The sequence below is a fragment of the Panulirus ornatus genome, chromosome 10 (genome assembly GCF_036320965.1).
Source record: "Panulirus ornatus isolate Po-2019 chromosome 10, ASM3632096v1, whole genome shotgun sequence".
NCBI classification, from domain to species: domain Eukaryota; kingdom Metazoa; phylum Arthropoda; class Malacostraca; order Decapoda; family Palinuridae; genus Panulirus; species Panulirus ornatus.
The window spans coordinates 51,636,084-51,660,761 of NC_092233.1; the positions used below are offsets into that span (position 1 = coordinate 51,636,084).

At 47.7% G+C, this 24,678-nt stretch overlaps 1 protein-coding gene across 1 annotated transcript in view; it reads left to right on the top strand.

Annotated features, from left to right (window-relative positions):
• Cadps (calcium-dependent secretion activator 1) overlaps nt 1-24,678 on the top strand; it is a 1,554,015-nt gene that overhangs the window by 361,758 nt on the left and 1,167,579 nt on the right. Inside the window, exon 5 of the mRNA XM_071665310.1 lies at nt 20,909-21,076. Within this exon, the coding sequence (XP_071521411.1) occupies nt 20,909-21,076 (168 nt within the window). The remainder of the gene's footprint in view (nt 1-20,908; nt 21,077-24,678) is intronic.

Below are 24,678 nucleotides of genomic sequence, written 5' to 3' on the forward strand. Positions count from 1 at the left end.
CGAACACTTTCCTGGTGTCGGTCGGTCTGTACCAAGAGTGTGGCTCTGGTGGTGGTGTGAGGGACAGGGCACGTCGCTGGAGGTAGGTGCAGGTAGAGATGGAGGGTCGAGTAGAGTCGTGTTACAGTACGTGGACGCAGGACCCACATGTACCTCGCTCCCCTCCGTGAAAGAATGGGAAGTCATGTTGATGGTGGTGATGGACAGGAGGAAAGCCAGGCTACCTTTAATACCTTCAGTTGCTTTGTTTACACAATATACAGTACAGTACAGTACAGCGTAGGTACAAACTACATCATATACAAGGAACCAGACATGAGGAATGTAATGACTCCAGTATCAAGACAGGAGAGGCTCAGAACATGTGCAAATACAAGATGTGTGATTTACAGGACACACAGCGTCCTCGATGTTTCTTTGAATGATGTTGTGTGTGCAGTGTGAGGGCCAGCGTATAGCAGCAGACCAGACCTTGAGGATAGTACAAGGACCATCTACCAAAGTGTTACCATCAGTGAAGTGATGACAAAGGTCTCAGTACCTCAGACCTGATGTCATTGCCTCTAGTGCAACCATCATTGTTGATGTTCATTTGTGTGTCGCTATGAGGGGCGGAGCTGAGCAGACTCTAGGCATGTTCGGGGGTCATAGTTACCAGCCAGATGTAACCAGTACGTGCTCTGGCCATGACTACATCACACTACCTGGTGCGGTGTCCCTGTTTTCCCATCTGGTGTTTACAGGGGAAGGTGGCGATACTGACTGATCTGTGCCCGTGTCCCCTGGCAAGTTTATCATGCGTCCCATGCTCATCCTGTGGGCGGTAGCGCAAGAGGATCACATGGTTCGTAGTCAGACCCCAGTGGATTGATATTACATGTTACAGTTCGTACTTCAGTACGTACCTTACATAGTTTCATATGGTAAGTTAGTACGTGTGTGCAGGAGTTGGCCCCACACCAATTGTCTGCCTTATGGTCTGGTGGCTCACACAGTGAGCGTATGTGACGACGTGAGTGTCTCAGCTCTTGAGTATTATGATGAAGTCATGCATCACCACCCCAACATGCTGCAGGGAAAGGTTGGTTGCCTTTCGTTGGCGAGAACCTGGGTGGTACAACCTCGCCGAAGGTGAATTTACACTTATGGCGCAGCCACGACCTAGCAGAGTCCAGTGGTGTCTCTCAGCGCGAGACGTGCGGTTATTTAGGTCAGTCATGAATTCTTGGAGAAGAAGATTCTGGATCTGAGATGATGGAGATATAGAAGACGTGTGTTTGTGTTGAAGTGGACGTGGAGAGTAGAACAGGGGGCGAGGCTGGCGCGGTGGAGGTGGGGAGTAGCACAGGGGGCGAGGCTGGCGCGGTGGACGCGGGGAGTAGCACAGGGGGCGAGGCTGGCACGGTGGAGGTGGGGAGTAGCACAGGGGGCGAGGCTGGCACGGTGGAGGTGGGGAGTAGCTTGGGGGGATGGGGTGAATGGTGAAGGAAGAGGCGCCGGTGACAAGCGATCATGATATTGAGTTTAAAGCTGTAGAAGCGCTGCCCTCCTCCCCCGCCCTCACTCTCTCACCGTCCCTCTCCCACCGGCCCTCTCCCACCGTCCCTCTCTCACCGGCCCTCTCCCAACGCCGCCCTTCCCTTCCCAACTACCTCTTCAGCTGTTGCTCTTGCTGCCTGTAAATTGCTGCTGCTGTCCTATCCTGCTGCCCCATCCTGCTGCCCGGTTCCTGCTGTTGCGCTCTTGTCCTCTTTTATTGTTACGGTCTCGGTGTCTTCTGTTGACACTTGCTCTTCCTGCAGCTGCTGTGTTTTTAACTGCTTCTGTTGCTGTCCTCAGTGCTGCTGCTGCTGCTGCTGCTGTCCTTAGTGCTGCTGTAAGAGCTTTCCTTAACCCTGCTGCTACAGTTACCCCCATCCTATATACAGCAGCTCAGAGCAGCCGGTACTGCTTCCTGTTGAACGAGTGTAACTCTCCTAAGTTGTACGATCACTACTGCCGTTAGAGCTGCCATGGACGGTTGCCACGCTCGTGTGATGTGTACCGTCCGTGGTCGTCCCCCGTCAGCGTCCGTCACCAGAGATAATTGCCCCAGTTGCCTCCCTCACACCCCCGCAGCCCCGCCCCGCCACGCCTCTCCCCAGAAGGATCAGAGATACTCCAGGCGACGCTGGTCAGGCAGGCCCTCAAGACTCGAAACTTACCATACACAAAGATGGAAATTTGCATGACAGGTGTCTGTAACTCCGTGCTGTAGTGGTTAGTGCTACTGACCGTCATGCATTCACGGACCGCCCTGGGTCCAGCGCAAAGGTTCGAATCCCGGTTGCGGCAGTCAGTCCACAATCAACCCAGCTGTTCATCCACCTCCTAAGGGTTGATCAGTAAATTGGGTACCTGGCTCTCTCTCTCTCTCTCTCTCTCTCTCTCTCTCTCTCTCTCTATATATATATATATATATATATATATATATATATATATATATATATATATATATATATATATATCACATAACCCTCGAACAGCCAGGGTTCGAATCCAGGACCTTATGGTTGGTGGGCGGGAGAGCTACAGCTAGGTTATGATCGTCTCTGATTGGGAATGACTGTTCTCACATGGCATATTTCTGCAGTTTATTTACTGCGAGATAATATTCATATTGAGACTTTCTTTCATTTGTCTGGTCATCATTTCTGTCATTTTCTTGTGTTAGATTTCACCCACCACGGAAGCTGAAGCAATCACATAGGGTTTCATGACGTCCGCTGACATGTTTATTTGTGAATCCAGTCCTTCTGGCGAGTCATTTCCACATGTCAGTAAGAGCAGTGGTCCCAGGACGGAACCCTGCGGTACGCCACTGGTGGCCTTAACCCTTTTCGAGAAGATGTCTCTTAACATTATGTCCAATTTTCCTTCCACTGAGGAAATTTCGTGTCCGTCGAAGTAGTCCCATCTGTATTCTTGTTCCACTTTACCAACTTTCTGCGTGGCACAGTTGTCAGAAGCTGGGTGGTACTCCACGTACAGCTATCCATCTAACTTTTTCTTTAGTCTAAGACGGAGTCTCCTCCTTCAGGGAAGTGTTACGCATGACCTCCTGTCTGTGATTCTGTGTTGACTCCTGCTGCGGTAGGATCTCCTCTAGAAGAAACCATCCATTTGGTTGCTGGTTTCTTCCCCAGCATTTTACGGACCACACTCGTCAGATATGGTGGTCTGCAGTTCATTGCAACTTCCCAGTCTCCTCTCTTAAAGGTGGGCACGACGTTTGCTGCCCTCCGTTCTCCTCGCGCTGCACCGTCTTCTGGCGACATTACGAACAACACATCAGACAGTTTGTTAAGCCAACACTTCCTCGCCCTGCACCGTCTTCTAGCGACATTACGAACAACACATCAGACAGGTTGTGAAGCCAACACTTCTGCCTTGAAAGATGAAGTTGTTAACCCCCAGGTCTACCTGCCAGTACCCTTAAAACATCATTCAGAAAGAACATAAACAAAATCATTTGGACTTAAGGAGTCGAGAAATGAACACAGGCAGGTCCATTTACCACCACACTATCATGCAAAAAGATCCATGTATGGAGTCGAGAAATGAACACAGGCAGGTCCATTTACCACCACACTGACATGCAAAAAGATCCCTGTATGTACATATGGTTGCATCAAAGACGGTCAGTAGACATCGTGATGTTTTTCGGGTGAGATAAGCTGAGGCTGTAGATATTCATGGGAGTTTGTACCTCCTGTTGACAGTGAACAGACCAAATGTAAACATTGTCAACAGAATAATGCTCACACCGTAGAGCATTACTACGCCCTTGACCCTTGCAAGATCAGTGAGCTAAGAGATCGTATTTGCCAAACATGACAAGATATGTGCCAACATATCATCACTGATAATGGCCTACCTCGAATACTTGAAATTTATCATAAATTTCCTTATTGTAAATAGTTATTTTCTTATTTATCCAGATCCGTAATCACAACCCTGTTGTTCAGCTGTTGTAGACTTCACTTATTATGTAATTTGCCAACCCAACCCAACCCACGTTAACACTTCTTACTGTGTAACCTGTAACCTGCCCCCCCCCCCCCGACCCTGGACCTGTTGTGTACTCTGTATCCAGGACCTGTTGTGCACTCTGTATCCAGGACCTGTTGTGCACTCTATATCCTACACCTGTTGCGCACTCTGTTTCCAGGACCTGTTGTGCACTCTGTATCCTGGACCTGTTGTGCACTCTGTGTCCAGGACCTGTTGTGCACTCTATATCCTACACCTGTTGCGCACTCTGTATCCAGGACCAGTTGTGCACTCTGTTTCCTGGACCTGTTGTGCACTCTGTGTCCAGGACCTGTTGTGCACTCTGTGTCCTGCACCTGTTGTGCACTCTGTTTCCAGGACCTGTTGTGCACTCTGTATCCTAGACCTGTTGTGCATTGTGTCCAGGACCTGTTGTGCACTCTGTATCTAGGACCTGTTGTGCACTCTATCCTGGACCTGTTGTGCAATCTGTATCCAGGACCTATTGTGCACTCTGTATGGTGGATCTGTTGTGCACTCTGTTTCCAGGACCTGTTGTGCACTCTGTTTCCAGGACCTGTTGTGCGCTCTGTTTCCTGGACCTGTTGTGCACTTCGTATCCTGGACATGTTGTGCACTATGTATCCAGGACCTGTTGTGCACTCTGTGTCCAGGACCTGTTGTGCACTCTGTATCCTGGACATGTTGTGCACTTTGTATCCAGGACCTGTTGTGCACTCTGTTTCCTGCACCTGTTGTGCACTCTGTATCCAGGACCTGTTGTGCCCTCTGCATCCAGGACCTGTTGTGCACTCTGTATCCTGGACCTGTTGTGCACTCTGTATCCTGGACCTGTTGTGCACTCTGTGTCCTGGACCTGTTGTGCACTCTGTATGCAGGATCTGTTGTGCACTCTGTATCCTGGACCTGTTGTGCACTCTGTGTCCTGGACCTGTTGTGCACTCTGTATGCAGGATCTGTTGTGCACTCTGTATCCAGGACCTGTTATGCACTCTGTGTCTTGGACCTGTTGTGTATTCTGTATCCTAGACCTGTTGTGCACTCTGTATCCTCTTGTGCACTCCTGCCCAGTGTTGTCACGTCACTGGTGTGGGAGCTGTAATGTCAGCCATCGTGAAAACAATTGTGAACTTGTCATTCAGTTCCCTCACAGCTTTATACATCACCCTGTAATACACTTCTGGTAGACCGAGTGTATCCACGGTCCACTCCCACCATGACGAGTGGTGTGTGTGTGTGTGTGTGTGTGAGTGTGTGTGTATGTGGAGTGCGTGTGTGTGTGTGTGGTGTGTGTGTGTGTGTGTGGAGTGTGTGTGTGTGTGTGTGTGTGTGTGTGTGTGTCCGGGCTACACACGTGAGCTGTGGGGAGGCGACTTTACTGTGACAGTCTTGTGTGTAGAGGGAGAGGGTTGCTGCTGAGGGAGGACCAGGGACGGAGGCAGGGGTAGACAGACGTGTAGCTACCCTGGCACACGTCTGGTGCTGCTCCACCCAGCAGCACTGTCATACCCTTGTTTTATGGACCAGGATGACGATGATGCGATAAAAGCGGTGTACACTGTATAACGTTGTATATGTGGCTAAGATAACTGACTTGTGACGTGTGGACTAGTTTTGTGGGGAGTTGGTGGTTGTGTGTTGCCCCGGAGGAAGCGCCGTGTTGTGTGTTGCCCCGGAGGAAGCGCCGTGTTGTGTGTTGCCCCGGAGGAAGCGCCGTGTTGTGTGTTGCCCCGGAAGAAGCGCCGTGTTGTGTGTTGCCCCGGGGGAAGCGCCGTGTTGTGTGTTGCCCCGGAGGAAGCGCCGTGTTGTGTGTTGCCCCGAAGGAAGCGCCGTGTTGTGTGTTGCCCCGGAGGAAGCGCCGTGTTGCGTGTTGCCCCGGAGGAAGCGTCGTGTTGTGTGTTGCCCCGGAGGAAGCGCCGTGTTGTGTGTTGCCCCGGAGGAAGCGCCGTGTTGTGTGTTGCCCCGGGGGAAGCGCCGTGTTGTGTGTTGCCCCGGGGGAAGCGCCGTGTTGTGTGTTGCCCCGGAGGAAGCGCCGTGTTGTGTGTTGCCCCGGAGGAAGCGCCGTGTTGTGTGTTGCCCCGGAGGAAGCGCCGTGTTGTGTGTTTCCCCGGAGGAAGCGCCGTGTTGTGTGTTGCCCCGGAGGAAGCGCCGTGTTGTGTGTTGCCCCGGAAGAAGCGCCGTGTTGTGTGTTGCCCCGAAGGAAGCGCCGTGTTGTGTGTTGCCCCGGAGGAAGCGCCGTGTTGCGTGTTGCCCCGGAGGAAGCGTCGTGTTGTGTGTTGCCCCGGAGGAAGCGCCGTGTTGTGTGTTGCCCCGGAGGAAGCGCCGTGTTGTGTGTTGCCCCGGGGGAAGCGCCGTGTTGTGTGTTGCCCCGGAAGAAGCGCCGTGTTGTGTGTTGCCCCGGAGGAAGCGCCGTGTTGTGTGTTGCCCCGGAGGAAGCGCCGTGTTGTGTGTTGCCCCGGAGGAAGCGCCGTGTTGTGTGTTGCCCCGGAAGAAGCGCCGTGTTGTGTGTTGCCCCGGAAGAAGCGTTGTGTTGCGTGTTGTCCCGGAGGAAGCGCCGTGTTGTGTGTTGCCCCGGAGGAAGCGCCGTGTTGTGTGTTGCCCCGGAGGAAGCGCCGTGTTGTGTGTTGCCCCGGAGGAAGCGTCGTGTTGTGTGTTGCCCCGGAGGAAGCGCCGTGTTGTGTGTTGCCCCGGAGGAAGCGCCGTGTTGTGTGTTGCCCCGGAGGAAGCGCCGTGTTGTGTGTTGCCCCGGAGGAAGCGCCGTGTTGTGTGTTGCCCCGGAGGAAGCGCCGTGTTGTGTGTTGCCCCGGAGGAAGCGTTGTGTTGCGTGTTGCCCCGGGGGAAGCGCCGTGTTGTGTGTTGCCCCGGAGGAAGCGTCGTGTTGTGTGTTGCCCCGGGGGAAGCGCCGTGTTGTGTGTTGCCCCGGAGGAAGCGCCGTGTTGTGTGTTGCCCCGGACGAAGCGCCGTGTTGTGTGTTGCCCCGGAGGAAGCGCCGTGTTGTGTGTTGCCCCGGAGGAAGCGCCGTGTTGTGTGTTGCCCCGGAGGAAGCGCCGTGCTGTGTGTTGCCCCGGAGGAAGCGCCGTGTTGTGTGTTGCCCCGGAGGAAGCGCCGTGTTGTGTGTTGCCCCGGAGGAAGCGCCGTGTTGTGTGTTGCCCCGGAGGAAGCGTTGTGTTGTGTGTTGCCCCGGAGGAAGCGCCGTGTTGTGTGTTGCCCCGGAAGAAGCGCCGTGTTGTGTGTTGCCCCGGGGGAAGCGCCGTGTTGTGTGTTGCCCCGGAGGAAGCGTCGTGTTGTGTGTTGCCCCGGAGGAAGCGTCGTGTTGTGTGTTGCCCCGGAAGAAGCGCCGTGTTGTGTGTTGCCCCGGGGGAAGCGCCGTGTTGTGTGTTGCCCCGGAGGAAGCGTCGTGTTGTGTGTTGCCCCGGGGGAAGCGCCGTGTTGTGTGTTGCCCCGGAGGAAGCGCCGTGTTGTGTGTTGCCCCGGGGGAAGCGCCGTGTTGTGTGTTGCCCCGGAGGAAGCGTCGTGTTGTGTGTTGCCCCGGGGGAAGCGCCGTGTTGTGTGTTGCCCCGGAGGAAGCGCCGTGTTGTGTGTTGCCCCGGAGGAAGCGTTGTGTTGTGTGTTGCCCCGGAGGAAGCGTTGTGTTGTTTGCAACACGGGAAATTGCCTCGTGTGTTGGTTTGTTCTCAAAGTTTCTCCTGTGAGATATGCTCCAGCTGGGGGGCACGTGTGTGGCTGGCCTGCATGTCTCTGTGCACCAGCTGGGCACACAGGCCCCGGTGACGTGTGCACTAGCTGAGCATAAGGTCCGGGTGACGTGTGCACCAGCTGGGCACACAGGCCCTGCTGACGTGTGCACCAGCTAGGCACCCAGGCCCCGGTGACGTGTGCACCATCTGAGCCTAAGGTCCGATTAACGTGTACACCAGTTGAGCACACGGGCCCCGGCGACGTGTACACCAGCTGAGCACACCAACAGACACAGGCTCTGGTGACGTGTGCACCTGCTAGACACACACAGGCTCTGGTGACGTGTGCACCTGCTAGACACACACAGGCTCTGGTGACGTGTGCACCTGCTAGACACACACAGGCTCTGGTGACGTGTGCACCTGCTAGACACACACAGGCTCTGGTGACGTGTGCACCTGCTAGACACACACAGGCTCTGGTGACGTGTGCACCTGCTAGACACACACAGGCTCTGGTGACGTGTGCACCTGCTAGACACACACAGGCTCTGGTGACGTGTGCACCTGCTAGACACACACAGGCTCTGGTGACGTGTGCACCTGCTAGACACACACAGGCTCTGGTGACGTGTGCACCTGCTAGACACACACAGGCTCTGGTGACGTGTGCACCTGCTAGACACACACAGGCTCTGGTGACGTGTGCACCTGCTAGACACACACAGGCTCTGGTGACGTGTGCACCTGCTAGACACACACAGGCTCTGGTGACGTGCAGAAGAACAATAATATTTTACTATGGTCACCATACCCTCCCTCGTCTTCCTTCTGATAAACTTTGAATAACCTGGTGCCAGAATCATCTGGGACTATTGGAATAAAATGGAACCATTGTACACTGTGATAGAGAGTTAGGATATATTTTTCGAAGAATTATGATATTAGTTTTGTCATTTGGTACATCTGAACACTCGCTTATTTAACTGTGTGAACAATTAGACAGTTTTGTAATTTTTCGTAACATTGGAATGGGAGGAGGTAATACTAGTTAATATATATATATATATATATATATATATATATATATATATATATATATATATATATATATATATATATATATATATGTAGTGAAGTGAAGTGTTTTAGATATCTGGGAGTGGATTTGGCAGCGAATGGAGCCATGGAAGCGGAAGTGAATCACAGGGTGGGAGAGGGGATCAAGGTTCTGGGAGCGTTGAAGAATGTGTAGAAGCCGAGAGCGTTATCTCGTAGAGCAAAAATGGGTATGTTTGAAGGAAAGGTGGTTCCAACAATGTTATATGGTTGTGAGACATGGTCTGTGGATAGGGTTGTGCGGAGGAGGGTGGATATGTTGGAAATTAGATGTTTGAAGACTATATGTGGTGTGAGGTGCTTTGATCGAGTAAGTAATGAAAGGGTAAGAGAGATGTGTGGTAATAAAAAGAGTGTGGTTGAAAGAGCAGAAGAGGGTTTGAAATGGTTTGGTCACATGGGAGACCCAATTGGAGGTGGAAGGATGGAGTGAAAAAGATTTTGAGCGATCGGGGCGTGAACATACAGGAGGATGAAAGGCTTGCAAGGAATAGAGTGAATTGGAACGATGTGGTATACCGGGGTCGACGTGCTGTCAATGGATTGAACTAGGGCATGTGAAGCGTCTGGGGGTAAACCAAGGAAAGTTTTATGGGGCCTGGATGTGAAAAGGGACCTGTGGTTTCGGTGCATTACAAATGACAGCTAGAGACTGAGTGTGAACGAATGTGGACTTGTTGCCTTTTACTAGAGCTACCTTGCGCGCACGCGGGGGGAGGGGGGTGCCTTTTCATGTGTGGCGGGGTGGCGGCGGGAATGGATGAAAGCAGCATGTATGAATATGTACATGTGTGTGTGTATAGGTATGTATATATGCGTGTGTAGGCGTTTATGTATATACATGTGTATGTGGGTGAATTGGGTCGTTTTTTCGTCTGTTTCCTTGCGCTACCTCGCTAACGCGGGAGACACCGACAAAGTATAATAGATAATAAATGAGCATCAGATTGGGGTAGAGCAGTGTGACTTCAGAAGTGATAGAGGATGTGTGGATCAGGTGTTTGCTTTGAAGAATGTATGTGAGAAGTACTTAGAAAAGCAAATGGATTTGTATGTAGCATTTATGGATCTGGAAAAGGTATATGATAGAGTTGATAGAGATGCTCTGTGGAAGGTAATAAGAATGTATGGTGTAGGAGACAAGTTATTAGAAACAGTGAAAAGTTTTTATCGAGAATGTAAGGCATGTGTACGAGTAGGAAGAGAGGAAAGTGATTGGTTCTCAATGAATGTCGGGTTGCGGCAGGGGTGTGTGATGTCTCTATGGTTGTTTCATTTGTTTATGGATGGGGCTGTTCGGGAGGTGAATGCAAGAGTTTTGGAGAGAGGGGCAAGTATTCAGTCTCTTGTGGATGAGAGAGCTTGGGAACTGAGTTAGTTGTTGTTCGCTGATGATACATCGCTGGTGGCTGATTCGGTTGAGAAACTGCAGAAGCTAGTGACTGAGTTTGGTAAAGTGTGTGAAAGAAGAAAGTTGAGAGTAAATGTGAATAAGAGCAAGGTTATTAGGTACAATAGAGTTGAGGGACAAGTCAATTGGAGGTAAGTTTGAAAGGAGAAAAACTGGAGGAAGTGAAGTGTTTTAGATATCTGGGAGTGGATTTGGCAGTGGATGGAACCATGGAAGCTGAAGTGAGTCATAGGGTGGGGGAGGGTGCTAAAGTTCTGGGAGCGTCGAAAAATGTATGGAAGGCGAGAACATTATCTCGGAAAGTAAAAATGGGTATGTTTGAAGGAATAGGGGTTCCGACAATGTTATATGGTTGCGAGGCGTGGGCTATAGATAGAGTTGTGCGGAGGAGGGTGGATGTGCTGGTAATGAGATGTTTGAGGACAATATTTGAAGTGAGGTGGTTTGATCGAGTAAGTTGTGAAAGGGTAAGAGAGATGTGTTGTAATAAAAAGAGAGTGGTTGAGAGAGCAGAAGAGGGTGTTTTGAAATGGTTTGGTCACATGGAGAGAATGAGTGAGGAAAGATTGACAAAAAGGATATATGTGTCAGAAGTGGAGGGAACGAGAAGTGGGAGACCCAATTGGAAGTGGAAAGATAGAGTGAAAAATATTTTGAGCGATACGGTCGTGAACATGCAGGAGGGTGAAAGGCGTGCAAGGAATAGAGTGAATTGGAACGATGTGGTATACCGGGGTCGACGTGCTGTCAGTGGATTGAACCAGGACATGTGAAGCGTCTGGGGAAAACCATGGAAAGATTTGTGGGGCCTGGATGTGGAAAGGGAGCTGTGGTTTCGGTGTATTATATGTGACAGCTAGAGACTGAGTGTGAACGAATGTGGCCATTGTTGTCTTTTCCTAGTGCTACCTCGTGCACATGCGGGGGGAGGGGGTTGTCACTTCATGTGTGGCGGGGTGGCGACGAGAATGAATAAAGGCAGACTATGAATTATGTACATGTGTATATATGTATATGTCTGTGTGTGTATGTATATATACGTTGAGATGTATAGGTACGTATATGTGCGTGTGTGGACGTGTATGTATATACATGTGTATGTGGGTGGGTTGAGCCATGCTTTCGTCTGTTTCCTTGCGCTACCTCGCTAACGCGGGAGACAGCGACAAAATATAATAAATTGATAATATATATATATATATATATATATATATATATATATATATATATATATATATATATATATATATATATATATATATATATATATATATATATATATATATATATATATATATATATATATACACCCACGAACAAAGTGCATATGAACGCGCACCTTCTTGGAACATACAAACCTCCTACAGCAAGGATCGAACCCGGGACCCCTGTGCAACAGGCATGAGCGCTACCGCTAGGCTATGATCATAGCCTAGCGGTAGCGCTCCCGCCTGTTGCGCAGGGGTCCCGGGTTCGATCCTGGCTGTTGGAGATTTGTATGATATATATATATATATATATATATATATATATATATATATATATATATATATATGTATATAGTGCTACGGAATACCAGAGGAGGAACTTAACACTCACACACACCTGTGACGTCATGTGTGTGTGTGTGTGTGTGTACAGTACGAGAACAGTGTCAAACAACGTGACACTGGCTGTCAGCCATTACATGTATTCCTGTACCATCTCCTCTAAAGATACAGTTCCTCGCTGAAATTACAGAAATTGTGTAACCTTTTCACATAGCTCGTCTGGAACTGAAATAATAAAAAAAGAAAACTTCTTTCCTTTTTTTTGAGTGGATTAATGCGACCTCTGTTGGGGTAATACAGATGTGGCGGCTTAAGGAGATGGAGTGGTGAGGTGGCATTGTGTGTGTAGCTTAGGGTAGTCTGTAGAGCTGCAGACGAATGTAGCTGTGAATATGGTCAGTGTTAGGTCGGGGACATCTGTAATGTGGTGTCTGCCGCTGTCTGGCAAGTGTGTATGTTGAGCAGGTACACTCTGGGGTCAATAAAAGGCTTGAAAATGACTTGATGGTCGCTCCTCCTACATGGAAGATCTCTATCCTCGACCGTATGATCAGTGACACTTTCATTTTTTTTCCTGTAGTATCGGACATGACACAGGTACAGTCATGCCTCAGTGATGTTAGTCTCGGATAGAAGAAAATTAGTGGACGAGAGAAAGAATAGTGGCTAGTCCTTAGCTTTGGTAGACCTGACTCGTCATCCCTTACTCTTCTCTCTTCCATGGGGGGACGAATCTATAACTCTGCTCTTAATTCTGGTTTCATGCGTGCTCACGAGCTATGTTAGCAGTCCGTGTTTAACATCAGTGACCAAACCTGTGAAGCATATCTTTGTTTTGTCCTCATGTGGGATGTGAAGTGCTGGATAAACATCAAGCTTGTACCGTGCCAGCTTTACATCAAGCTTGTACCGTGCCAGCTTTAAGTTTGTACCGTGCCAGCTTTACATCAAGCTTTTCACTTTCTTCTTTACCTTAGCATCATCTGCAAACAAGTTTAGGTTGGAGTCTTGTCCTCTGGCAGAGTGTGTGTGTGTGTGTGTGTGTATGCAAGAGAAATACCAGGAGAAATACCAGGGCTGGAGCTGGTGAGAGCCAGGTGGAACTCATGACAATGGACTATTTTACAGAGCCGTCTGTATTTACAGAGCGCTCTGTAGAACGAGTAAAAGTTGGCCCCTTATTTGCGCTTTCTGAAATATGAAAAGTCAAATATTTTGAGATTGTGTTGTAAGGTTTCTAAGGAATGTTTTCGTATCTCACAACCCGAGGGAATTGAATTGCTCAATCGGAAAAGTGCTTTTCCCTCCCAGAAGCGCCAGGATGGGCTGAAGATGACACTCTCCCTGGCGCTGGGAGTTTGTGAAATGTGTGTGTGTGTGTGTGTGTGTGTGTGTGTCTGTGTGTAGTGGCGGGGAGGTCATGAGGATTCGTGTTGGTAATAGTGGCATGGGAAAGCCATCCAGTAATGTGGTGTTGATCATCAGGTGGGATCCAGCCCACAGTAGGAGCATGGGTGCACGTTCACCATGCATGAACGTTCACCATGTATGAACGTTCACCATGCATGAACGTTCACCATGCATGAACGTTCACCATGTATGAACGCACACCACCCATGAACGTTCACCATGCATGAACGTTCACCATACATGAACGTTCACCATGCATGAACGTTCACCATGTATGAACGCACACCACCCATGAACGTTCACCATGCATGAACGTTCACCATGTATGAACGTTCACCATGTATGAACGTTCACCATGCATGAACGTTCACCATGTATGAACGTTCACCATGCATGAATGTTCACCATGTATGAACGTTCACCATGTATGAACGTTTACCATGTATGAACGTTCACACTTGCGCTACCTCGCTAACGCGGGAGACACCGACAAAGTATAATAGATAATAAATGAGCATCAGATTGGGGTAGAGCAGTGTGACTTCAGAAGTGATAGAGGATGTGTGGATCAGGTGTTTGCTTTGAAGAATGTATGTGAGAAGTACTTAGAAAAGAAATGGATTTGTATGTAGCATTTATGGATCTGGAAAAGGTATATGATAGAGTTGATAGAGATGCTCTGTGGAAGGTAATAAGAATGTATGGTGTAGGAGACAAGTTATTAGAAACAGTGAAAAGTTTTTATCGAGAATGTAAGGCATGTGTACGAGTAGGAAGAGAGGAAAGTGATTGGTTCTCAATGAATGTCGGGTTGCGGCAGGGGTGTGTGATGTCTCTATGGTTGTTTCATTTGTTTATGGATGGGGCTGTTCGGGAGGTGAATGCAAGAGTTTTGGAGAGAGGGGCAAGTATTCAGTCTCTTGTGGATGAGAGAGCTTGGGAACTGAGTTAGTTGTTGTTCGCTGATGATACATCGCTGGTGGCTGATTCGGTTGAGAAACTGCAGAAGCTAGTGACTGAGTTTGGTAAAGTGTGTGAAAGAAGAAAGTTGAGAGTAAATGTGAATAAGAGCAAGGTTATTAGGTACAATAGAGTTGAGGGACAAGTCAATTGGGAAGGTAAGTTTGAAAGGAGAAAAACTGGAGGAAGTGAAGTGTTTTAGATATCTGGGAGTGGATTTGGCAGTGGATGGAACCATGGAAGCTGAAGTGAGTCATAGGGTGGGGGAGGGTGCTAAAGTTCTGGGAGCGTCGAAAAATGTATGGAAGGCGAGAACATTATCTCGGAAAGTAAAAATGGGTATGTTTGAAGGAATAGGGGTTCCGACAATGTTATATGGTTGCGAGGCGTGGGCTATAGATAGAGTTGTGCGGAGGAGGGTGGATGTGCTGGTAATGAGATGTTTGAGGACAATATTTGAAGTGAGGTGGTTTGATCGAGTAAGTTGTGAAAGGGTAAGAGAGATGTGTTGTAATAAAAAGAGAGTGGTTGAGAGAGCAGAAGAGGGTGTTTTGAAATGGTTTGGTCACATGGAGAGAATGAGTGAGGAAAGATTGACAAAAAGGATATATGTGTCAGAAGTGGAGGGAACGAGAAGTGGGAGACCCAATTGGAAGTGGAAAGATAGAGTGAAAAATATTTTGAGCGATACGGTCGTGAACATGCAGGAGGGTGAAAGGCGTGCAAGGAATAGAGTGAATTGGAACGATGTGGTATACCGGGGTCGACGTGCTGTCAGTGGATTGAACCAGGACATGTGAAGCGTCTGGGGAAAACCATGGAAAGTTTTGTGGGGCCTGGATGTGGAAAGGGAGCTGTGGTTTCGGTGTATTATATGTGACAGCTAGAGACTGAGTGTGAACGAATGTGGCCATTGTTGTCTTTTCCTAGTGCTACCTCGTGCACATGCGGGGGGAGGGGGTTGTCACTTCATGTGTGGCGGGGTGGCGACGAGAATGAATAAAGGCAGACTATGAATTATGTACATGTGTATATATGTATATGTCTGTGTGTGTATGTATATATACGTTGAGATGTATAGGTACGTATATGTACGTGTGTGGACGTGTATGTATATACATGTGTATGTGGGTGGGTTGAGCCATGCTTTCGTCTGTTTCCTTGCGCTACCTCGCTAACGCGGGAGACAGCGACAAAATATAATAAATTGATAATATATATATATATATATATATATATATATATATATATATATATATATATATATATATATATATAATATATATATAATATATATATATATATATATATATACACCCACGAACAAAGTGCATATGAACGCGCACCTTCTTGGAACATACAAACCTCCTACAGCAAGGATCGAACCCGGGACCCCTGTGCAACAGGCATGAGCGCTACCGCTAGGCTATGATCATAGCCTAGCGGTAGCGCTCCCGCCTGTTGCGCAGGGGTCCCGGGTTCGATCCTGGCTGTTGGAGATTTGTATGATATATATATATATATATATATATATATATATATATATATATATATATATATGTATATAGTGCTACGGAATACCAGAGGAGGAACTTAACACACACACACACCTGTGACGTCATGTGTGTGTGTGTGTGTGTGTGTGTGTGTACAGTACGAGAACAGTGTCAAACAACGTGACACTGGCTGTCAGCCATTACATATATTCCTGTGCCATCTCCTCTAAAGATACAGTTCCCCTCTGAAATTACAGAAATTGTGTAACCTTTTCACATAGCTCGTCTGGAACTGAAATAATAAAAAAAGAAAACTTCTTTCCTTTTTTTTGAGTGGATTAATGCGACCTCTGTTGGGGTAATACAGATGTGGCGGCTTAAGGAGATGGAGTGGTGAGGTGGCACTGTGTGTGTAGCTTAGGGTAGTCTGTAGAGCTGCAGACGAATGTAGCTGTGAATATGGTCAGTGTTAGGTCGGGGACATCTGTAATGTGGTGTCTGCCGCTGTCTGGTAAGTGTGTATGTTGAGCAGGTACACTCTGGGGTCAATAAAAGGCTTGAAAATGACTTGATGGTCGCTCCTCCTACATTGAAGATCTCTATCCTTGACCGTATGATCAGTGACACTTTCATTTTTTTTCCTGTAGTATCGGACATGACACAGGTACAGTCATGCCTCAGTGATGTTAGTCTCGGATGGAAGAAAATTAGTGGACGAGAGAAAGAATAGTGGCTAGTCCTTAGCTTTGGTAGACCTGACTCGTCATCCCTTACTCTTCTCTCTTCCATGGGGAACAAATCTATAACTCTGCTCTTAATTCTGGTTCCATGCGTGCTCATGAGCTATGTTAGCACTCCGTGTTTAACATCAGTGACCAAACGTGTGAAGCATATCTTTGTTTTGTCCTCATGTGGGATGTGAAGTGCTGGATAAACATCAAGCTTGTACCGTGCCAGCTTTACATCAAGCTTGTACCGTGCCAGCTTTACATCAAGCTTGTACCGTGCCAGCTTTACATTAAGCTTGTACCGTGCCAGCTTTACATCAAGCTTGTACCGTGCCAGCTTTACATCAAGCTTGTACCGTGCCAGCTTTACACTAAGCTTGTACCGTGCCAGCTTTAAGTTTGTACCGTGCCGGCTTTACATCAAGCTTGTACCGTGACAGCTTTACATCAAGCTTTTCACTTTTTTCTTTACCTTAGCATCATCTGCAAACAAGTTTAGGTTGGAGTCTTGTCCTCTGGCTGTGTGTGTGTGTGTGTGTGTGTGTGTGTGTGTGTGCAAGTTGGAGCTGGTGAGAGCCAGGTGGAACTCATGACAATGGACTATTTTACAGAGCCGTCTGTATTTACAGAGCGCTCTGTAGAACGAGTAAAAGTTGGCCCCTTATTTGCGCTTTCTGAAATATGAAAAGTCAAATATTTTGAGATTGTGTTGTAAGGTTTCTAAGGAATGTTTTCGTATCTCACAACCCGAGGGAATTGAATTGCTCAATCGGAAAAGTGCTTTTCCCTCCCAGAAGCGCCAGGATGGGCTGAAGATGACACTCTCCCTGGCGCTGGGAGTTTGTGAAATGTGTGTGTGTGTGTGTGTGTGTGTGTGTGTGTCTGTGTGTAGTGGCGGGGAGGTCATGAGGATTCGTGTTGGTAATAGTGGCATGGGAAAGCCATCCAGTAATGTGGTGTTGATCATCAGGTGGGATCCAGCCCACAGTAGGAGCATGGGTGCACGTTCACCATGCATGAACGTTCACCATGTATGAACGTTCACCATGCATGAACGTTCACCATGCATGAACGTTCACCATGTATGAACGCACACCACCCATGAACGTTCACCATGCATGAACGTTCACCATACATGAACGTTCACCATGCATGAACGTTCACCATGTATGAACGCACACCACCCATGAACGTTCACCATGCATGAACGTTCACCATGTATGAACGTTCACCATGTATGAACGTTCACCATGCATGAACGTTCACCATGTATGAACGTTCACCATGCATGAATGTTCACCATGTATGAACGTTCACCATGTATGAACGTTTACCATGTATGAACGTTCACCATTGGATGGTTGTGTGACGCCGGCGTTCATCACGTAGTCCAGATGCGTCTGGGGTCTCCTGCTACCAGCGTCACCTCCACACAACTCTTTACAGTTGTCTCTAGTAAACATCAGGCGAGAGCTGGGAGAGAGAGAGAGAGAGAGAGAGAGAGAGAGAGAGAGAGAGAGAGAGAGAGAGAGAGAGAGAGGGGTAAGAGGACACGGGCCCTGGTCGCTGGACTGGGCATCACGAAGCCAGTGAAGATGTCATTTTTGTTTATCCATGTGAGCAGAACAGTTGTACTGTATTCATGGCCTTACGAGCTGACACTGGACCATGTGTCAGATTTGGAGAATATATATTATCCCTGGGGATAGGGGAGAAAGAATACTTCCCACGTATTCCCTGCGTGTCGTAGAAGGCGACTAAAAGGGCAGGGAGCGGAGGGCCGGAAATCCTCCCCTCTCCTTTTTTTTTTTTTTTTTTCTAATTTTTCAAAAGAAGGAACAGAGAAGGGGGCCAGGTGAGGATATTCCCTCAAAGGCCCAGTCCTCTGTTCTTAACGCTACCTCGCTAACGCGGGAAATGGCGAAGAGAAAAAGATATATATATATATATATATATATATATATATATATATATATATATATATATATATATATATATATATACACTTTGTCGCTGTCTCCCGCGTCAGCGGGGTAGCGCAAGGAAACACACGAAAGAATGGCCCAGCCCACCCACATACACATGTATATACATACACGTCCACACACGCACGTATACATACCTATACATTTCAATGTATACATATATATACATACACAGACGTATACATATGTACACATGTACATAATTCATACTTGCTGCCTGTATTCATTCCCGTCGCCACCCCGCCACACATGAAATGACAACCCCCTCCCCCCGCATGTGCACGAGGTAGCACTAGGAAAAGACAACAATGGCCACGTTCGTTCACACTCAGTCTCTAGCTGTCATGTATGATGCACCGAAACCACAGCTCCTTTTCCACGTCCAGTTCCCACAAAACTTTCCATGGTTTACCCCAGACGGTGCACATGCCATAGTTGAATCCATTGACAGCACGTCGACCCCGGTATACCACAGCGTTCCAGTCACTCTATTCCTTGCATGCCTTTCACCCTCCTGCATGTTCAGGCCCCAATCGCTCAAAATCTTTTTCACTCCATCCTTCCATCTACAATTTGGTCTCCCACTTCTCCTCGTTTCCTCCACTTCTGACACATATATCTTTGTCAATCTTCCCTCACTCATTCTCTCCATGTGACCAAACCATTTCAATACACCCTCTCTTGCTCTCTCAACCACACTTTTTATTACCACACATCTCTCTAACCCTTTCATTACTCACTCGATCAAACCACCTCTCACCACATATTGTCCTCAAACATCTCATTTCCAACACATCCACTCTCCTCCGCACAACCCTATCTATAGTCCACGTCTCACAACCATATAACATTGTTGGAACCGCTATTCCTTCAAAAATACCCATTTTCGCTTTCCGAGAGAATGTTTTCGCCTTCCACACGTTTTTCAAAGCTCCCAAAGCTTTGTCCCCCCTTCCCCACCCTGTGAGTCACTTCCACTTCCATGGTTCCATTCGCTGCCAAATCCACTCCCAGATATCTAAAACACTTCACTTCCTCCAGTTTGTCTCCATTCAAACTTACCTCCCAGTTAACTTGTCCCTCAACCCTATTGTACCTAATAACCTTGCTCTTATTCACATTTACTCTCAGCTTTCTTCTTTCACACACTTTACCAAACTCAGTCACCAGCTCTGCAGCTTCTCACCCGAATCAGTCACCAGCGCTGTATCATCAGCGAACAACAACTGACTCGCTTCCCAAGCCCTCTCATCCACAACAGACTGCATACTTGCCCCACTCTCCAAAACTCTTGCATTCACCTCCCTAACAACCCCATCCATAAACATATTAAGCAACCATGGAGATATCACGCACCCCTGCCGCAAACCCATTCACTGAGAACCAATCACTTTCCTTTCTTCCTACCTGTACACATGCCCTACATCCTCGATAAAAACTTTTCACTGTTTCTAGCAACTTGTCTCCAACACCATATACTCTTAATGCCTTCCACGGAGCATCTCTATCAACTCTATCATATGCCTTCTCCAGATCCAAAAATGCTACAGACAAATCCATTTGTTTTTCTAAGTATTTCTCACGTACATTCTTCAAAGCAAACACCTGATCCACACATCCTCTACCATTTCTGAAACCACACTGCGCTTCCCCAATCTGATGCTCTGTACATCCCTTCACCCTCTCGATCAGTATCCTCCCATATAATTTTCCAGTAATACTCAACAAACTTATACCTTTGTAATTTGAACACTCACCTTAACCCCTTTGCGTTCATACATGCTTTCCGCCAATCCTCAGGCAGTATATATATATATATATTCTTTCTTTCTTTTCTTTTAAACTATTCGCCATTTCCCGCGTTAGCGAGGTAGCATTAAGAACAGAGGACTGGGCCTTTGAGGGAATACCCTCACCTGGCCCAATTCTCTGTTCCTTCTTTTGGAAAAAAAAAAAAAAAAAAAAAACGAGAGGGGAGGATTTCCAGCCCCCCGCTCCCTCCCCTTTTAGTCGCCTTCTACGACACGCAGGGAATACGTGGGAAATATTCTTAATCCCCTATCCCCAGGGATAATATATATATATATATATATATATATATATATATATATATATATATATATATATATATATATATATATATACTTGAGTTATTATTTCACCTTAAGATCTTGCTACAGTTATATATACACACAAGTTATTATTCAAACAGCATGGGATCTCGCCAGAGATATATATAAACACACCTTATTATTTCAACGACTTATAGGACCTCGTCACAGTTGTACATATACTCACAACAAGTTATTATTTCAGCACCTTACAGGATCCTGCCACAGTGAGCCTGCATCGTTCGTATGTTTCCCTTATTTCCCATATCAATACCCGTGATAAGGTGTATCCAACGTTTTGACCACAGTGATCATCATTTTTCTCATATTGTTAGATTTACTTCAGTAAAGCTGTCTACCCTTATGGTCGCATCCAACTGACATGTATTTCTCTCTCTCTTGTTGCAGGAGAAGCAAGAACGGGAGGAAGAGGAACGTAAGAAGCGACTGCAACTGTACGTGTTCATCTTACGTTGCATCTCCTACCCGTTCAACGCCAAGCAGCCAACAGACATGACCAAGCGGCAGATCAAGGTCTCCAAGCACCAGCTGGAGACTATACAAAGCCGCTTCCAGGTACGTGCGTCTTACGGTCCCCAGTTCTTTACCAAGACTGGAAATGCTATTTCTAGCAGGTTTTTTTTTTTTTTGGCTTCTTGGAAGCCTTGAATGTACAGCTCAGAGGAAGGTTGAACACCTTCCTGTAGAGACGGTGAGGAATTGAAGCTCTCACAGTCTTCAAGGATGGCAGGGTCTGTGGCTTCAGGGATAGGCTGGCTTGTGGGACGAGGGATGTATTTAGGTTCTTGGTATGTTTATTTTGTGTAGACGGCCGAGCGGGAATGAAGTGCATGAATCCTGAATCTCTTCCATAAACACTCATTTCTGGGCAACATAGATGCAATCTGTGAGGTGGCAGCCACGTTTGATGGCGTCGTTGGGCGAGATTGTGGTTGAGAGTCCCCAGCTGGAGCTGCAGACTGTATGGTGGGGAACGGACGGACGCACAAGGTGACGGAGGCGAGGTTGTCACTCAGATTAAGGCTGTAAGATGCATTGTCACTAAAACATACAGGTCAGGTCAGGTCAGTTCAGTGTGCAAGCCACCTCACGGTAACTTGTTAGAAATGAGTTACGTTTGATAATGGCTGATGAGCTAAAGGTGTTCCTTCTTCTACTTAGATAATGATTGTCATGATAACGAATAATGGTAATGATAAGAGTGTCGATCACAGTAGAATTATCAGTTATCGTTCAGTGTTATTTTTTGTATGGGCAGAGCATGAGGCAGAAGCCTGCAGCAGGAGAGATGCATGATGTATTGAACAGTCGAGGTGGTAGGGTATGTGTGGCTTGGCAATCAGGGTGGGCGGGAGGACGCGTCATCACCTTACAACGACGCCCCTGGCCAGGCTCACTATTTACCCTCCGCACGTAACTCAGTTTTGATAGGCCATTACCCGCTAACGGGGCCTGACTGAGGACGAGTAGAAGCAGGAGGCACACATGTGGACTGCCGCTGGCCAGTGTTAGGTTCTGTGCTGCAGTACCTGTACAGTCCCGTGTTGCTGCTGCTGATGTACCACAGCGGATATGCAATCCTCATTGTGGGTGTAATTGCATTAGGCCAAACATAAGGAGCGGCCAGGCGGAAGCAGACGTCCTCACCTCTCACCAACCATGCCAGGGAATGATCGTGCATTGGAAAACGTTGTTTGGTAACTACTATGCATTCGCATGGTAACTACCAGGCATTCGCATGGTAACTACCAAGCATTCGCATAGTAACTACCAGGCATTCGCATGGTAACTACCAGGCATTCGCATGGTAACTACCAGGCATTCGCATGGTAGATTACTAAGGTGTCACTATCCCTGTGTGCCCAGCCCATACCTCCTGACCATGACAGATGATGGTTGCCCAGCCCTCTCTTCTCACCTAACCAAGGGCCTCTCATCCAACTTTTCCTCGAACCCCACCATCCTCAACCCCATTCCCCCACCATCCTCAACCCCATTCCCCCACCATCCTCAACCCCATTCACCCCTGATCCCACTCCCGGCACCACATCTTCCTGTATCCCACATCCCGTACGTCACACATCCCCTCATCCCATAACCCACTCTTCATAACGTCCATTTTTTTTCACTGCCCTGAAGTCCATATTTTACCTCGCCCCTCACCTTAGTCCCCATCCATCACCTTCACTCCCCTCAGTCCTCATCCATCACTTCACCACTCCCCTCAGGCCTCCACTCTCGCCTCACTTCACCACTCATGTCACATCACCCCTCCCCTCCCAGCCTCCCAGCAGCGCAGCATCTGGCTGCCTCACCACCGCCACCTTTATCATCATTCTACTCCATTTCCGTATTAGTGGGCGGGCTCGCTGCCGGAGAGGGTTGTGGTGTGTGGAGGGGGACAACAGTGTGGGGATGAGGCGGGATGTGGTGGTGGTGAGGAGGAGGATAATGTGAGGGCGAGGCAAGGAAGGTGGTGGTGGGGTGTGTGTTGAGCCTGGATCACATGAGGCGGCACACAGCCACCAGCTTCGCTCTAGTGTCCACAATTTTGGTAAACAAGACATCTTTACTACGTCACAAGTGACTGGGTCCTGCTTAAGGCCCGCTTGGACCTCATCTATATATATATATATATATATATATATATATATATATATATATATATATATATATTGCAAGAGGTCACAGTAGTGCGCATGATCTAGTTCTTGCGAATAACCAAGAGAAAAATGAAGCACGATAAGTTCCCAAGTGCACTTTCGTGTAATAATCACATCATCAGAATGAGATAGAAGATGTAACTAAGACGCCATTGGACTCATAGAAATATATATATATCTCGGAAAGCAAACTAGGTATGTTTGAAGGAATAGTGGTTCCAACAATGTTGTATGGTTGCGAGGCGTGGGCTATGGATAGAGTTGTCCGCAGGAGGGTGGATGTGCTGGAAATGAGATGTTTGAGGACAATGTGTGGTGTGAGGTGGTTTGATCGAGTAAGTAATTTAAGGGTAAGAGAGATGTGTGGAAATAAAAAGAGCATGGTTGAGAGAGCAGAATAGGGTGTTTTGAAATGGTTTGGACACATGGAGACAATGAGTGAGGAAAGATTGACCAAGAGGATATATGTGTCGGAGGTGGAGGGAACGAGGAGAAGTGGGAGACCAAATTGGAGGTGGAAAGATGAAGTGAAAAAGATTTTGAGTGATCGGGCTCTGAACATGCAGGAGGGTGAAAGGCGTGCAAGGAATAGAGTGAATTGGATCGATGTGGTATACCGGGGTTGACGTGCTGTCAGTGGATTGAATCAGGGCATGTGAAGCGTCTGGGGTAAACCATGGAAAGTTGTGTGGGGCCTGGATGTGGAAAAGGAGCTGTGGTTTCGGGCATTATTGCATGACAGCTAGAGACTAAGTGTGAACGAATGGGGCCTTTGTTGTCTTTTCCTAGCGCTACCTCGCACACATGAGGGGGGAGGGGGATGGTATTCCATGTGTGGCGAGGTGGCGATGGGAATGAATAAAGGCAGACAGTGTGAATTGTGTGCATGGGTATATATGTAGGTGTCTGTGTGTGTATATATATGTGTACATTGAGATGTATAGGTATGTATATTTGCGTGTGTGGCCCATTTCTTTCGTCTGTTTCCTTGCGCTAACTCGCAAACGCGGGAGACAGCGACAAAGCAAAATAAATAAAAAAAATAAAAATATATATATATATATATATATATATATATATATATATACATTTCAGTAGGTGTGATGCCTCGATGCCTTTCCGTCGGGTTAAGCCGTGTTGACTGTGTCAATAAGGAATTCCTCTTTCCTGGCTGTTCATCTCGTGCCATGAAGCAGCGAAGATTAAGATGAACATTTATGTTTGTCCTAATGATAGAAATATAGTCAACCTCAGAGAGGAAGAATATTTTTCTCAAACCTTCGCGTATGACATCAGTCTTGTAGAAGGTGTTGTGTCTTGGACGCACCCGTCCGTCTCCTGTGGTGTCCTTCTGCTTCGTGAGTGACGGAGGGTTTAGCCCCATCGGCTGCTACGGTCGTGAAGGCCGTCAACGTCAGGTTTCAACCACCAGTCGGAAAGTATTGAACATCTCCCTCAGGTGTTCCAGGTGATTGTAAAGCCATGCACGTCCTT